The sequence below is a fragment of the Sipha flava genome, unplaced genomic scaffold (assembly GCF_003268045.1).
Source record: "Sipha flava isolate LNK unplaced genomic scaffold, YSA_version1 361_pilon_pilon, whole genome shotgun sequence".
Taxonomy (NCBI): domain Eukaryota; kingdom Metazoa; phylum Arthropoda; class Insecta; order Hemiptera; family Aphididae; genus Sipha; species Sipha flava.
Window position 1 is genome coordinate 265,102 of NW_020273062.1, and position 18,993 is coordinate 284,094.

Sequence of the window (18,993 nt, forward strand, 5' to 3'; positions counted from 1 at the left end):
TTGGAAAAGTTTGGAAGTTAAAATAATGAATAAAAATAAAGGTTGATGAGAAATATTTTATTAAAATTCATTTGTCGATAAAACGTTATTGTTATTATTATTAATAACGTACCTAAGTATTTAGATTTACAACAGTCATAATTTTCAAATCTCTTAGGGGTCTTAAAGAAAAAATATTTTTAACAAATTTGAAATAAATTACGCGTTACTAGAAAATTAAATGCAAAATAAAGGCTGAAAGTAACGATTACTGCATCTAGAGGTGGACGACAATGAACACGTGGCTCCCCAAGGTCCAAAACATTACTTTTATACTATTTATATTATTATACGTATGAGCTCAACCCACATACTCTGTATGTAAACGTTCACATGAATCACTAATTTATGCTATTAAACATACATATTTCTTTACATTTCTCACTATCAGTGACATGAACAAGACTTGCTGATATACAGGTTTTTTAAATTATTTAAAGTGTCTTGAAATCCAAAATAGATTTTCAAAAATAAATTTTAACTTTGACTGCATGATAATACTTAAATAGTTCAAATATTAAATAAAACCAATCATATTGATCAAGATGTTCTTAAATCATTAATGACTTTGATTATAAAAATATAATACCAAAATTCACCACTTGAGAAAAGCTATATTTTTTAACTTATTTATTCAATATAACAACTTACCGCATCAAAATGATAAGGAAGAATAACAATTTCTCTTTTACAAACACACCCAATAAACTTATTATTAATTAATATGTTGTTAATAAATTTATTGTATTTATTATAATAATTGAAGTAATGACTAATAAGTACAAATACACATGAAAAAACAAAAATTTGAAGTGAATAAAGTCGAATAACAACTATCCCAATTGATAATATATCCCAATTAAATAATATTAGTCAGTATTGATATTGATATTGAGAGAGGGCATAGTATAATTTTGTCCTGGAGCCAAATTATTGCATTACACATGACCGCAGTGGAAAAAACTAACAACCTCAAGTGCATGGTCATGCATAATTACGATAGCTATGAGGTACGCAATTGTAAAAAACGGACGGCCGTCAGGAAACGACATTTAATGATATCGTGTGCACTGTATATCTGTATAGTGCACACAACTGCAGTGTTTAAATCTCACAACTCACAAATGTATAATATTAATTATTATATATTTGCATTTCGATATTGATAGTATTTAATTACAACGTGGATAAATTTTACAAAGAGTACACACATCATATTAACGCAATGTCTAGGTCATAACATTAGGAGAGAAAAAGGAAACATTGTAGACGGAGGAAGAGAAAATAATTAGTTCAAATTATTGAAAATGAAAAAAAAATGACATTTAAAATACACACACGTATGCAAAGGTTATACAATATACATACACATATTTCTTTAGTGACCAGAGTCATATTCATCAAGGAAGACAGTGCCGGCTCAAGGATTTTCCTAATAGATTCAATGATTGGTTAAACAAATATTAATAAAACCCTCTTTTAATACATACAGAAATATTAAACAATATAAGACATAAGAACATGAATTAAATATAGTATATTATAATAATATCATGAAATAATACAATAATAATATTTTAATTGTACCACTGTTCTATTTTAAAACAAAAATAATATATACAGTAATTAAATTAATAGTTTTTTCCTCTCACATAGATTCGCTTCTGATAGTGACTGTACGTTTAATAGTGTTAGAGACCGAAATAGAGCATCAGGATAAATATATTACACCAGAGTTATGTAAAGCAATAGTATATATTTAACAATAAAAAAACAATTTATAAAATATAATACACGGCGGTATTTATGCACGAGCACAGCGTCGCGCGTACGACTGCGGAAAATAAAAGGAAAAGAACGCATGTGGTTGTCTTATCTCAAGCGACGGCGGAGGGGAGGGGTGCTAGCACTCGACCATCCTGACCGCTGAGCTGTCTTCAGTCCAAATGGCATCCTCTCAAATTTAGCAGTAGTATCTTCCGTCACAAACGCGATTTTATCTTTAGCTTCAGCGGTAAGCGGAATTTGTAAAAATCTGTTGGACAAATCCAACGTTGTGAAAATTGGTCCATTTGCAAGTTTGCTCAGTTGCGCGTCAACATCGGGCATAGGAAAAGATTGCATCACAGTTTGCTGATTTAACTTCCGATAGTCGATGCATATTCTATTTTCGCCATTCGTCTTGTTGACCAACAACACTGGGCTGGAGTAGGCCGAGGTGGAATCAGAAACGATACCGGCTTGTTTCCATTCTTGCAATATTTCCGCCATCTTTCGTCGGTCAGTCAGTGGGGTTTTGTATGGTCTTATCCTCACTGGAGTGCTATCGTTTAATTCTACGATGTCCATAGTGAGCACGTTAGTGCAACTCAATTCATTAATTGATTTCGCAAAAACATGGCGATAATAGTTGAGCAATTTCATCAAAGATCTGCGATCGTTCAGATCCACTTCCGGATCGATATTAACGTCACTATCGGTTATTGGATCTCTGAGGAGCTGCACGGCGTCGCATTCAGCCACCAGCACTTGGGTGTCATTATCACGTGATCCTTCAGTCAACACTGTACCGTAAAGATGGCCGTTGGATTCAATTATTAGTTCGTCACCCTATTTATAATATCCGATATGTGGGAGCTCCAACCAGGTACGTCCCACCAAGACATCCACGGGAATTTAATCATCTTCAACAATCTTAACGTCATGACTGTCAGCCGTTACTCCGTCGATCGTTACACTCGCATGAGCTTCACCCACTGCACTATCACTGAGTTCATTGACGTTGCCTACAGTGAACAACGGACACATTCGAGGCCGAATGGTGAGACAACACCTTAAAGCAGCAGATTTGTGTACCAGCACTGCGGAACAGTGTCGATCATACCTGTAAGTTGAACGTTGTTCCAATGGACGGTTTTCACAAATGGATTTGCTTTATGAACTGTTAACGTCGTATCAACCCTAAATGCTTGTCCAACATCGCCCCTTCCATATTGCTCTACAAACGAAGCAGGAAACCTGCTACGATGATGCTGGTCCGAACCACAGCCAGTGCATTTTACCGCTCGTTGTGGTTGTGGGCAGTCACGAGAGATATGCTCTCGTCCTCGGCAATTGTAACAATTAATATTTGACGTTACTTCATTGCTTGTCGTCGGTCTATTTACAGGTGCGTTCTGGATCGCGACCGGCACTGTATGAGACTGTATGAGACCACCTTTCTGCACTTGAACGTACGGAAGACTGAACTATGGGTAATTTGGGTCGGGTAGTCGTCGTGGACGGGAACAATTGTTAACGTTTGTCACGCAACCTCTCCCAGTCACGGAGGTCGGCCAATAATTCATCAGTGTCAGATTGACGCCTACTAGACACCCAATCGGATTGCGGCTGGGACTGGAGTCCTTCGAGAATATAATCCCAAGTTTCGGAAAAGGTCAGGCTTAACGAACGGCATAAACCGATTTTCGCATAATAATAATCAATTGTCGGCTCATTAGGAAATTGGACTCGAGCCTCCAGATCTCTCCATAAATCAGCCTTACGCAAAGGGCGCACAAACGTCTTCCGGAACCCTTGCACAAAGCTGTCCCAATCTCTGAAGTCCTCTATGAGGTGCCAACTGCGGGTGCCTCCCGTAACGTGCGATCGGACGTACAACAATCGGTATCGCAACGGCCATTGATTTACTTGTGCCAACCCGTCAACTGAGCTGATCCAGTCCTTCAGCTTCCGCACTCATTTCGTGACCAGTGAAGTACCGACATCCAGGGGAATACGGTAGTCTACTGAGGGCGATGAATCGGGCTTTGTCGTTTGACCTGTAGAAGCCTGTGACTCGAGTAGTTTCAGCTTTTCGATCAAGTTAGCAACAGCATTAAATAGTTCGACGTACGAAGGTGCTTCGATGACTGAACTCTCCTCATTTGTATTGGCCATAGTTCGATGATAAGCAATATACCTTATCAGTGATACGTAGGTGATAAGGCTTGTAATGACGCAACCACGGTCTACGTAATCTTAATCTCCGCGGGAGTGGTTCAACGGTCAACGGCGATGTCGGGAAAAACCGTCTTCCCAGAAGCGGACAGAGCTGTACCGCGAATCCAAAATGGTGGCGTCAACGAATAACGAGTTCGAATAAACTGTAAAACGTGTGACAATATCTCATGTTATACGCTAACTGCTTATAGCGAAAAAATTTGATTAGACAACGATTAACACAGTCCCGTCAACGTGAAATTCGTGGTACGAAAACACTCGACACGACACTCGCGTTCAAACTTTTCGTAACGGTCTTCGATTAAAAGGCGTAGGAGCGTAATACGACAATTTCGATGCGACACTCGCGTACGAAACTTGTATACGATCGTCACTGTTTAAAAGTAACGTATTCCACTTCTGAAATGTTAGCGACCTAAATAGAGCGTCATGATAAATATTACACTAGAGTTATGTAAAGCAACAGTATATATTTAACAACAAAAAACAATTCATAAAATATAATACACGGTGGTATTTACGCACGAACACAGCGTCGCGCACACGACTGCGGAAAATAAAAGGAAAAGAGCGCGTGTGGTCGTCTTATCTCAAGCGACGGCGGAGGGGAGGGGTGCTAGCAATAGTCTTTGTGATTGATAAACACTTTCACACGATACACAAGTTAATTATAAACAAACATATTTAATATTAATTTCATCCAACATGGACTACTTTATGGTACCTACTTTATGGTACCTACTGATCATGTTAGTTTTACACACGATAACTGGTATGTTTATTTCTATTATCTCTCTATTCTCCACTCATATACATATATACACATTACATCCATAACATATTTCTGTTCACTTACATTTGTGCACACGCACAGTCTCCCACAGAGCAAATTATTGTAGTAATGTCGCACGTGACTCGATTGCAGATGAACACGGCGTATCAAAAGTGCCGGTTTCGTTTTACCTAAGTGACACCTCCACCACTTTAAAATATATACACACGGCCGAAAAACAAGACTTCGAGCGTGTTGTTATAATATATTCACCGTACGGTTTATCATGACCCGTATCACGTGCGTACACATTGAAATGTGGTCGAACGTTTTTTTTTTTATATATATTTTTTTTCTTTCTGTCAAAACTCTACCCGCGATAGTACGCGGTGAGTGAGTACACAGTGTATACGCCAGCTGCTTCAATTCTCGATAAACACCAAACTGCATAGCATAATGCACGGCGACCAAAATGGAAAAAACCGTATAAGGTGTACAAAATAATATGATATTATGTGCACTGCGGAGCACACTAGATGTGTAAACCTAATACGACAAGAACGAGAAGAGAAACAACAAAGGAGTATTTCCAAGTCCCAGGGGTGTCTTGATAAGTTTCGCGCAGCAATAATAATATAATACATTATATCGTGTATGAGCCGACACGTCGGTAGGTAATGCATCCGACCGGCAAAACGGCAATGTCCACTGGGAAGTTCCGTTACGCGTATCAAAAACCGTATAGTAAGTATAGTACGTAAGTGTACATGCGCATGTATAGGTGATAAGTACGTAAGTATTATGGAGCACATCGATTATCGCCATTCAAAACCATGCCGGTAATTTTATCCTCGTTTCACAATCAAGTGTAAGCATACTCGATGAGAAAATTGCAATCGCTTTTTACGCGTTTCATAATTTACAGACGTTTTTAAACTTCTAAGCACCTGCGCTACGACACTGCAATAAACAGTGGTGCGGCAACCAGCAATCACTTCTTCTTTACGTATCCTATCGTTTAATTTTTATTCATATTTTGAATCCAGGTCACAGTTATAAACTGTACATCGCACGATCGCTCAATAACTAGACGTTTTTTAATGTACAACAATAGTAAAACGCGTTTGTTGTACGGAACTATATCCTCGTTTAAAGTATAAATTTAATTTAAGAAATATTTATATATTGAATACTACATGGAAATTTTTTTTATTTGAAAAATGATTTCGATTAATAAGATTAAAATGTACAAAAAAAATAAAATTAATATTTGTCTCGGTCAAAAATTACAATAATCCATTGCACCGAAAATTATATTAATATACATTAAATTAAATGTTGATAAAATGAAATCCATTGTTATTATATAATATATTGTAATCCTTACTAAACATTTCAAAATGTCAAAAATATGTACATATTTATCAAAAAATATTAATTGATACCTGTTATTTAAATAAGAATTATTGTAATAATAATAAATTATGTTCATTGTATTGAAAATTCAATTATTTTTATTCAAACAAATTTCATCATTTTGATTAAGAGGCAATATTATATTTTTATTTATTTATTCTAATATTTAAAAAAAAAATTAATTTAATTTTTTGTTTATTTATGAAACGTTAAACCGTTTTAAAATTGTTTTTTACAAATTACATAAATCATTAAACATTGACTATTTGGAAGTATTATCCACTAATGGACCACCCAAGATTTCTGTTTTTTTTTTTTTTTTTTTTTGACAATACAATTATTATAATCACTATAATCATATATTATTATTATTATTATTATTGGTAATATTAATGATGCTTCTAATTAAACGATACGATTTTATGGATAAAGATTAATATTTAATTTTCAGTATTTCTTAAATAATTATTAATACACCCGTATATTTTAAAATTCACATTAGCCTATTTGAGCATTTCCATATAGCAGCGAAAACCTCGAAATTGCAAATAATATTGTGTTAGAAATTTTAAAAAGAGGTTACATGCAACTATAAATTAGCTAATAAAATTTAAGTTTTGAAAATTTTATTTATATTAAAAATTATTTTAAATCATTTATGTTTAATACAAAGGACTTTTTAACAATAACATTTCATTTGAAATTTGTTATGAGTATCAATTATTCTTTAATAAATATACTGTTGGTAATAAAAATAATATAAAATTAAATTTGAAAAAAAGAAACATGCAGGTTTTTACAGAAATAAACTGATTAAACTTCTTGACGAAACTTATACACTTTTATACACTGCGGAATGAAATGAGATTGTGTAAATGTAGTATGTTCCCTTCATTCTCGATACTAATTTTCCGGGTTAGCGAAGAAACTGTCAGACATTTCATGAAATTGATGATTGTATCCGAGATAGGTATGCCCATGAGAACTTTTTTCTCGATATTAATGATTGTACAAAAAAAAAAAAAATAGGCTAATCAAAAACTAAAAACAATACATGCGGGCGATTTTATTCAGGCATATTATGAAGTTATAAAAAAGTGGGAAGCTAGACGATGAACTCATCCTCTTAACCGGTCTTAAGTTTATGTATTATAAACATCAAATTAGATAAGCCTTTAAATTATTAAATAAGTACATAGCCTATTTAAAATTAAATTTGTATACAAATTACCCGTTGAATATGTTTAAAAAATTAGAGTATCAAGTAGTTTTCCGATGAAAACTAAAAAATTAAAATATTCAGACATTTGATATAGAGACCCACACATTTAGATATAATAAAAATACAATGGTGTATTTTTTGTGAAGAAGATTTTATAAATTATGTTATGGGTTTAAGTTATTGATGATGTACATAATATTATTTATAAATAAAAATTATTAACAAATCCTAAGTTTAAAGGTTATAAGTTTTAGTTGTAGAATTGCAGTTATATTTGGCAATGCAATAATTCATAAGTCATAAAAAACTTTTTCAAATAAATGTTGAAAATCAAAACATTGTAAGAACATTTTAAAATCAATTTGTTAAAAATTAAAATGTATGATGTGTATCTATTTTATTATGGCAATAAGAAGAATTTTAAGTTTTTATGTATACCAAACAGGTGTCCTAGACCAGTGGTGGCCAAACTACGGCCAGCCATCATTTAATATCTGGCCCGCGAAAGTCTTCTATATTACAGTACTTTTTGTATAACTGTAATATTTTGCATTTACGTAAAAAAAAATTTAGAATGCATTTTTTTATGGCCCGCGATAAAAAAAAAAGTTGTTTTTTTATGGCCCGAGGAAAAAAAAGTTTGGCTACCACTGTCCTAGACAATAAATATACGTACAGGAATGACGTTTTAAGAGAATATTCACTGTTTAAAATATTATTGAATTGAAAAAAAAACCCAAAATAAAAATAATAAATACAATTCTTATATGGTTCATTCTTTGCGGTTAATTTGAATATAAACTTCCTGTAGCTATTATTTTCATAACAATACATTCTCTCCTCCGGGGGTCGGTAGAATTGTAATAATGAGCTACTTATTATTTGAGAAAAATGCTAAATTCCAAACCTAAATGTATATATAGAGTTGTTTTGTTTTTGTATAATGTTTAACAATACAATCATACTATGATTGTACCTATGTGGTATAGTTAAAGTATCATATATTGTTGGAAAATATTATAATTTAGTGACAATATATATATAAGTAGTTAGATACATATTATTATAGGATATAATTTGCCGCTATAGTTTATTCTCACAGAGTTGAAAAATATTTTATTTAAATCAAACATTTCTAGTTAGAACAACTTTATTAACGACTAAAAAAGTAGTATACTTTGTATCAATATACATTTTTGTTAAATATTTAAACATTGATACTTAAATACTTATTATCATATTTTGTATTTAAAAAATTAAATACAACATTTTTGAACAAGACTTTTAGTTTGCTTTTTCGATTTTGAAGAAATTACTTATCGTCGACGAGACTAAGTGACGATTACAAATATCGATAAAAAAATATTTAAAGATATTACGGGGAAAATAATATTTAGTGAATTTTATCATTAACGTTTATTCATATTTTACACACTAGATATTAATAAAAATACTAATTTGGTTGCATTTACAATAAAGTAGCTTCTGTCCTTAATCGAAATCTTTATACAAAGTCATTAAGTTTTAAACATTTGAAACGTCAAACACATTATATACATGTTTTTTATTATTATTAATAATATGAACAGTAAAAAAAGAGAGGATATACCTAATAATAATTATACACCAGTGCATTACCCCAGCACCCGTACTTTCGAAATTATGAATTGTAATCAAGCAGTATATGTACTTTATTTTGTACAATTTTGTACAACCCCCAAACCTACCCGAAATTCAATTTCATCTTACGGGTGCTGCGGTAATATTACCCCAGCACCCGGATTAATTATTTTTCACAAATTTAAACTTTAAACCCATATAGTATTATGTACTTTATTTTGTACAATTTCGTACAATCAACATTACAATTTGTACAACCCCCAAACGTCGATTAGGTATTAGATACGAGGATTAAGCTGTAGGTAACTTTTTTAACATGTGTAAAAAATAAAGGTTCAAAGACCGCACGTTAAATATTTTTTTGAATTTACATTTTATATTAATTTAAATGACAGAATCGTCATTTATAACACTTTTAGTGATTAATAATAAAGAACGGTGTAGTAAAATACGAAACGTACTCACGCGTTTTAAGCTGCTCGATGTGTCCATAAAATACTTAAAAAATATATATATTAATATAAAATAATATAAATATGTTTACGAAGAGTAATAAGCTAACTAAAATTACCGATAATACCAACCTACTGACATCGACGAACAAACTATTAACCAATATCAGTTATATTTATACAATTTATAATGAGTTATTTTTATCGTCAATATAATTATTATACAACTGGCTGTACCTAATATTACTTTTTTACTCATTTTTCTCAAAACTACTCCATTGTTGCTTACTGCCTTTTAGCTTAGGAAGGCAGTATACATGTCAATAAACATCGTTTTATATTTGTTATGCCGTAGGTATACCGTAAAAGTTTTTATTATTTTAATATTGTCTGACCAATTTCTTGTCATCATTATAGTACGAATTGTAATTTAATATTGTTATCTTAATGTACCTACTACCTACTACAATTAAATTAATTAAATTGATTTTATGTACACAAGCAAAAGATTTCTTCTATTGATTAGAAACTAGTCTAAAAATAGTCAATATATGACTTATAAAAAATAAAAATACAAAATTAAATAGAGTTGTATCTATGATAATTTTTCCTTTTATTAGGTATAATTTGTAATTATCAAAAAATAGAATATGTTTATTTTAGATTTAAAATTTATTTTATGAAAATTTGATCAACAATATTATTGTTAACACATTGATGGACATTCTGAATTTCGGTTATTTTTCTTAAGAACCTTCAGAAACGCAATTAAATATTAATTAAATATTGCTGCTATATCAATAGTGATTTGACCACTGCTATAGCAGTACTGTCCACCTACATAGTAATATCATAATAATCACACACTTTGTCGATATTTTTTCAGGACATAATATTTATTATATTTGATATTTATTTACGTAAATATTTAACGCGCTAACCACTCGATAGTCGACATACAACTGCAACTGGATTACCAAAACTAAATATAACAAAAACAATCGATAACTTATAAATTATAAACAATGATTATATTATCAACCAGATACTGTATGGTATTAGTTTAAAAATGAAAAGAAACAGTTTTCAGAAATAATTGTCAATAAAATTCCCAATAACATATTATAAATGGCAAATATTAAAAATAGAAATAAGTGGTTATAAAATACAATGCCCAATGATCCGTTGAGTTGTAGTGGGGCAGTATATATTAAATATCTTATATTAAATTTTAAAGATTTTTCTAGAAGTCAAATTTTTTTTATCGGTATTACAAGAAAAAAAAAATTAGAAAAATTGAAAATTTCAATGGTCTATAAATAGATTGAAAAAATTCTAAATATTTTGAAAATTTAATCATAAATATATAACGCTAATATAAACATTTGGTTAAAATTTCAAGTATTTACAATGATTCACTTTTGAGTTACAGCAAAATCAATAAATCGATTTAGTCGAAAAGAGGTTATACGTGAAAATTCCCGTTTTCCATTATTTTTTCAGGGTTATTACAGAGGCTCTTTAAAACTACTATACATTTTTTACTTTTGACCACCCAAAGTATAAATTAGATTAAATTTCCTTTTTAAAGAGGGGCTGAAATAAAAAATTAAAGCACTATTACTACTCCAAAACGTGATGACAGACACAATAATAAAAATAAAATTAAAAAAAAGCACACATCTTTGTAAAATAAACACTATCATCACTCCGTAAAGAATCTAAAAGTTTAATAAAAAGTATTAACATAGATGTTTTAGAATCTAGAATTAACCTATAAAAAACGGAAAATAATTTAGTACATAACAAAGAATTGAGTTATATTAATTACCAACAGAAGTTAAAAGAGGTAAACTATGATAATAGATAAAGGGGAAATATTTGAATTTTGTACTCGAACTTCTATGAACCCCACGAGCCGCCTCTGGTTTGAGAATTGTACAAAATAAAGTATATAATACTGCTTGATTACAATTCATGATTTCAAAAGTACGGGTGCTGGGGTAACGCACCTTATTTTCGATTTATTCGTCACGCCGGATCAGAATAGTTGCAGAAAAAAAGATTAGATATTAGAGGGTTTGAATTATATTTTCTTTACGTGTTAATTGATTTATACTGTCAATTTTTAGATCATTGTAAAATAATCAGTGCTGAGGTGTAATGCTCGATATACATAATATTATATCAGATGTTTATCGACGGTAATGACAGTGATGATAATCATATGATAACTAGTAACTTATAATGCAAGAATCAGCAAAAGCAGCAGTTGTATGATCATTTTAGGGAATTATACGCAGTGTTGTGCTTAAATAAAAAAAAATGATCTAAATATAGATAAGATATCGGGATTTAAAATTATCTAGATATAGATAGATAAAATCACTTTTATATAAATATAAATAGATAAAATAATTTTTATCTAGATATTTATGTAAGGCATCAACGTTTTCATCCGTTTGTAGGCGAACTCTTTTGGTCTTGGGTAATGATTGTATTATGTAACGATCCATTTCAAAATATAAAATACTTTACCAATAAAATAAAGTTGAAAGTTATAGACAAAATTATGAAAAATATGAAGATGGTCTGACGATAAACACTGAACACGTTGTGGATGAGAGTGCGCTGCGTACAGTACAAGTTTTTAATAAATAACGGACGTTTCACGCCTAATATTTATTTTTTTGTAAGATAATATTATGTAGACACATCAAAGTACGAATTCATAGAATTGGGGTCCGGTAATGACAATTATTTAGACAGTTATTAATTAATTATTATGACAATTATTTAGAGCAGTGTTTCCCAACTAGTGTTCCGCGGAACCTAAGGGTTCCGTGAGCTTAAGCGAAGGGTTTCGTGAGAAATTTGGGAAAATACAAATTAATTAGCAATATTTTGATTTGAACATAGAACTCAATATAGAACTGGAATTGACACATTTCCCGATGTGTGGTGCGTAGTTTGTAGCTTTTCGGCGTATACAAAGACTAAGAATAAGTTTCAAAATCAACTGAACGCGGCTCCGGACTTATGAATCCAACTTTCAGGAATAACTCCAAATTTAAAAACAGTTATGAAAAGATTCCAATCTTTTCATTGAATCTATCTTAGAGGTAATGAGAGATAAATATTAAATTTTAAGCTTTGATATATACATTTATAATATTGTAATAGTAATAAACAAAATAAAATGTTAAAGCCGTCTTGTTTTTTTTATATTAATGACACTCTTGTGCCGGAAGTGTCCGGTAACGCACTCATTTAAGTATATAAAACATATGTCTGTATTAATATTATAGAAAAAATATTGGGGTTCCACAAAACGTTCAATCTCCTGCTAAGGTTCCGCGGGTAAAAGAAGTTGGGAAAAACTGATTTAGAGTACATGATTACATGAACAATGGAAATAATTTATATATAAATATTGAATTTAAGGCGGTTGAATGATGATGGAGAACGATCAATTTCTGTGTAGGTACAGCGCAAAGGTCGATTCACACATAATAGTGACGTGACGTGACCGTGTTCAGTGCCATCCGTGATGAATTTTTCACTTCCATCCTTATAATACCGTACTTTTTTACATCATTGCTCCCTCGTGATCAGTGGTGTCTATTGTTTAGTTGTTATTCAGAATTTAATTTTTTAATTTAATTTAATTTTTAGTGTTTATTTATTTAATTAATTCATTTTTTAAGTGCACTATGAATTTTAGTATAGAAGAGCTTAGTACATTAGCATTACTTTTGGACCAGGACGAAAAGAAGGAAAAAAGAAGACACTAGATTTATCCCATATGGGAGTTTCGACACACTGAAGGAGAATTTGCAACATTGTATAGAGGATTGGTGAACCACGAATTCAAATTTTATGAATATTTTAGAATTAGCCAAAATACATTTTGTGATTTGCTAACGAAAGTGGAGAAGTATATATAAAAAAAAAAAGATACATGCTGAAGACGGGAGACAACTTAAAAAAAAATACACTGGTCAAAATTTGTGTTTTGACGTCCGTGAAAAACAAAAAAATATCAATGACGATGTATTTTTATTTCTATCACGGATGCCTGACGAGCACTGTAAACCAGTGGCGTATTTACGGGGGGGGGGGGATATGGGGGATAGATCCCCCCCATTGACCTTTTTTTTTTTTTCCTAGATAGCTATAAGTTGTCTCATTTTCTCTAATATTCTTAATATGATATTACTTTCAAGCATGTATGTTTTCTGTTTTCTAAATGTTCTAGTCGCGGTAATTGTACCGCTCTGATAGTCTGGTATACTAATCGCCACTAATCGTTTATCGTTGGCGGCATGTACGACTATCAGGCAACAAAAACTATACCTATATTATGGTGTATTGTATTTTGTACGTTTCTGCGAATTATTTTTCATGCAAGAGTGTTTATAATAAACCCGATAAGCAATCGGTAAACAAAACAAAATGACCATGAAGACCGTGGATTAACCATAGGGCGGCCGGGCGGGTTTATTTTTAGAAAATTTGTTACTAGTAGATTTATGGCTAATGTATAGCTATATATATATATATTTTATCGTATGATATCGTGATTCGTTAAAAGTAGATATGTACGGTCGTTGATCGTTGACGGATAGCGACGCCGCGCCATTCTGAGTACTGACTTACTGCCGAATTGACTATTGTTCGACTTTATTTTTTGCGTCTTGTAAGTTGTAACTGTGAAGTTTTAAGACAATATGAGTAATACTCAAAAACAAAAAAAAACTTTATTTTCTTATTTTAGTACAAATAAAAAAATTTGTTTGGAAAATGATGAGGTAATTATAAAGATTAATTCTTATTTTGCCTTGATCCACACTAACCTCAATAGGTAACAAGTTAGGGGATTTTAAAAATGTATATTATGTACGAATTTATGGGTGTTAGGATGTATTATTATATATTTCATCCCCCCCCCCTAGTAAAATTCCTAAATACGCCACTGCTGTAAACGTCGGAGCTTCACTGCATCGGACGCGTCAGAACACGCACGGTCTATCACGGTCTATTAATATTTTTTTTTTTCACTAAAGCTCACTGATGTCGCGTAACGTCACGTCACGTCATTGTTATGTGTGAATCGACCTTAATGCGTATTGTAATATTGCTATTTTCTTATCGACAATAATTTCTGTATTTTAGTATTTATGCGTATTGTAATATTGCTATTTTCTTATCGACAATAATTTATGTATTTTAGTATTTATAAACCATCTACCACGCAGCTGCAATAACAACCAGTTTAGACCTATGGTGCGTTATCTCTGATTCTAATACTCTTTTAAATGCTCTTTTAGCGTTCGTAATACCACAGAACAATAGTAATACGGGCATGAGACTTCCCCGTATGGGCCATACTATAAAATTATAAATAATTCTCACCTCCTATGCATATTATGTAAGTAATATACGTTTATATATATATATATATATATATATATATATATATAATAAAGTGTCAATGTTCATAATTACTAATAAATGCTATTTAAAATTATTTTAGAACCAATTTTTGCAAAGAAATATACAAATGAAATTTCTTATTTAGTTATTTATTTTAAACTGAATGATAAAATTGTATATTAGTTATTACTAATGATTAGCTACAGATTTTGTGAATTATCTAGATAAATTTATCTAGATGGCTATGATTTTTATCTAGATGAAAATTAGATGTCAATTTTATTTCTTTATCTAGATAAGAAAATGATATGAAGTTTTTGTCTAGATAACATATCTAGATAAATTTATCTAAAGCACAACACTAGTTATACGACCAGAACACGACCTCGGAAGATCCACTAACGATTGATTACTAAACAGGTGTATAATAAGGTACTATATTGAGTATATATAGTATGTATTATGATTAGTAATTCATTGATTCATCAATGATTACAATAAAATAATATATGGGTATATTATTGTTATGTGCAACCCGAGTTGATTAGTTACTCACTTCGCCGTCATTTCGTTGCTGCTGCTCATCTTCGACACTTTCGAGCAGTGACGGGTGCTTGATCGCTGCGGCCGCAGCTGCTGCCGCAGATTTCTTGCTACCACCCGTAAGATGGTGATGGACCTTACGCGCTTTGGGCATCATCTCGTCACGTGTCGCAACGGTACGATGTGAGGCGAATAATATGATACGTTACGAAACTATTCGAAGTATAATGAAGTATAAAGTTATAATATATTCGAAATAATAATACGAAAACGATGACGACGTGTCGCGACGGCTTGTACGGGTTTCACTGTACTAACGTCTCCGGTGGCAAAGAAACGCCGTTTTCCCGTCGTCGAATCCGTGTAGGTACTCGTGCGCTCCGCCCCATCCCGATTATAATTTATATATATTGCAATTATAATATTCGGTATAATATGTGTTTCCGTAATACAATCCACAATGTGCTCGGAATACGTACATGATGACTTGCAACCGCATAAAGCTATGGGAACGCCAACTGTGCAAACGCAGCAGAGCCGGTGATGAATGGGCTCCTGCACAATATCATAGATATTATGTGCAGCAGTCGCTCGATAATTCGAAATTCTAGGTGCCGTGCTCGAAATTCGAATTAAAGAGATTTATTGGTTTTTCGAGTGTTCGAATAATCGAAGGTAAAAAATAAATAGTTCGAATTGAAGAGAATTGAACAATATTATTACATACATTAGTCTTCATTATTTATTATATGTTTATTTTGATACATATATATTATCAAAAAAAATGTGTTATTAATTCTTATGATAAATGTTTGTTCACAATCTAGTCCGTAGCCTTTGTTCTATTATAGTTAAAAGCATAGAAGCTGGGGTACTAAAGCACAGGGCAGTATCGTTACTTTTTTCCGCCAGCTTCAACTACCTGCAATTACTATTTTTCTTATCGGTGAGCGATGAACACTTCTACTTTACGGGACCCGTATTCAGATGAACTACGTTTTACTTGATTTCAACAACTGTGTGCCAATTACAGAGGTATATACTAGTAAAATAATAATATTATTTATATCATATTGTGATTAATGTCGAAAAAATTGTTATTAAATTTTAGCGATTTAAGATAAACTACAATATTGTTTTATTACTGTCGTTATTAGTTTGATTACGAGTAAGCCATTTACATCTGTTATTTATACATAATCGTTGTATAATAATCATAATAAATGTATTTGAGATTATACATTACGTAGAGATTCGAAATTTAGAGGTTCTGTCAAGAAAAAAAAATACGACTATCACCGTTAGAAATTTCGAACTATCGAGGAAACCGGTATGATACCATACATGTATTAATTTTTTTCTTATTATAAGGGGAATCAAACATTTATGGAATTTTTTGAATTATCGAGTGACTAATAAATATTATAATATTTTTACGTAAAACTCACACGGCAGTAATATTATTGCCGACGTGCACGCATGATCATCGGTTCTTCGTCAGTGACGAATCGCAATCATTCAGTTAATAATTTAAGAATATATAATATTCCGCAGTAAAAATAATATTTCGAAAACTATATTTTCATCATCACGCTATTTATGAAGTTGATATAATTATTGTACATACACATCTAATATATCTATTTGTTTTTTACAATAATTACTTAATTAACAAATTATTATGTTCATACTATCGTCCTCCTAACAAGTGCAAGTATCCGTCTATTTAAAATTTACATACACATCAAATTTGTTAGCGGTCTAGTGAACCATCGAATAAAGTGTCAAAAATAATTGAATATTGCACAATATCTATAAACGAATTATTGTAATGATGTGTAACAAACGCAGTATATGTAACTCGATTGAATACTCATAAAATGTATTTATTCCTAACAGAATAATGTATCGCCGCACCAAAACCCACCATTTTAAATTTGTTAGTTTATTTTTATTCTATGAGTTTTCATTGTTATTCTATCGAAAGTCAAGAATTATGATAAATAGAAATCTATAATCTTTACTTCGTGACTAGACACGTAGACCAATCTGGGCGAGACTTGATCTTAGAACTAACGCGCGTTCTGTATTGGATTCAGTTCCGTGGTACCGTGGTACTATTATAATAGCAAAGCGATGATCATTCCTAAAGGCGTATTATGAATAACTGTTAGACAGAATTTTTTTGTACGATGGCGTTAATATGTTAAAATGAGTTTCGGTCTAGGAATAATATTAGATTTATTGATCTGGTCATAAAATTCGATTTATTTATTCGATAAAGTTTCTACAAAAATTAATATAAAAAGTATTTTGCAAAAAAAAAAAAGTCAAAAACACAAAAATTCATTGGGTCTTTATGAGTGTTACCGATTGGATATCAGCTTGAACTATTAAGTATTGTTCATATCGAAATCTGAAGACCAACAGCACGTGTCCGCTCCTCGAATGCTAATATCATGCCTCTTGATAACGGACAATCAGCGCGCTCTCGCCAATAAAATATGAATATAGGATAGGACTGCTGGGTCGATCACCGTGAGCCGCCACGTTATCGTTGTTTAGTTACTCGATAAACTGTTAGAGAACGCTGCCTGTCGTACCCGTCTCGAAAGTCACGATTTAAATCTGTATCATCGGCTTTTTTTTTTTTTTAGCGTCAACGTTCGTAAATACCTGTGGGTAGTGTCAAATAATAAAATAAATAAGTAAATGCCGAATAATCTTGGAAATTTGACGCCCGGAGCCAACAAAAATGCAGCGTCCTTACGAAGGTAAGCCTTATAGCGCCCTTATACCAACAGCGCCTCGGACAATCATACCCACTTATACCTCCCTCCCTTAGTTCTTCTCTGTTTGCCAATTGGCACTTGTGTGCAGACGAGAATAACATTCAATTGCTCAAGCGCGCTAGGGCTCTTCTGAATATTGAATAATGAGATATTTAATTTACATATATCGGTAGAACTTAAATTTACGAACAGAAATGTTATAAAAGTGGGGGCTTAGTATTTTTTTATGGTATAAACGATATGGTAATTATTTAAGACCTAAGAGTTATATTAAATTAGTATAATTAATAATTATAATTATACGTAACAATTAATAATGAGTTTATAAGATAATCATATTCATAATCCACAAACTGTGAATATAAATTATCGTTTTATATGAACTACGTGCTTTGATGTAAAACTTAGTAAATCTGCGATAATATTATCTACAGATTAGTGTAAAATTATAATGTTGCCGAAATTAATGGCTTTATTAACGATTTTAATCGTATCAATTGTATAAACACTATAAAATATGAATAGTGATAATAGTAGGAACCTTGCTCCATGTATGATTGTCGCTCGATGAACACAATATTCATCATAGTGCCGTTTGTATCTTAAAAAGAGACGCTTAGTCACTAATCTTATAATATTAGTGTATACGCCTTGTTGCTTAGTTCCTTTTGCCGTTTATCAGTCGAATTATTGTCTTAA

The 18,993-nt window shown here is 31.7% G+C and overlaps 1 protein-coding gene across 5 annotated transcripts in view; it reads right to left on the reverse strand.

Moving 5' to 3' along the window:
* LOC112687783 (rap1 GTPase-activating protein 1) overlaps positions 1–18,993 on the reverse strand; it is a 207,026-nt gene that overhangs the window by 36,949 nt on the left and 151,084 nt on the right. The window contains exon 1 of one of the 5 annotated variants that reach the window (XM_025560716.1): positions 15,516–15,678. The exons of the other annotated variants lie outside the window; for them this stretch is intronic. Within the exon in view, the coding sequence (XP_025416501.1) occupies positions 15,516–15,659 (144 nt within the window). The 5' untranslated portion in view covers positions 15,660–15,678. Of the gene's footprint in view, positions 1–15,515; positions 15,679–18,993 lie in introns of those variants that run through there. 5 annotated transcript variants of the gene reach the window in all.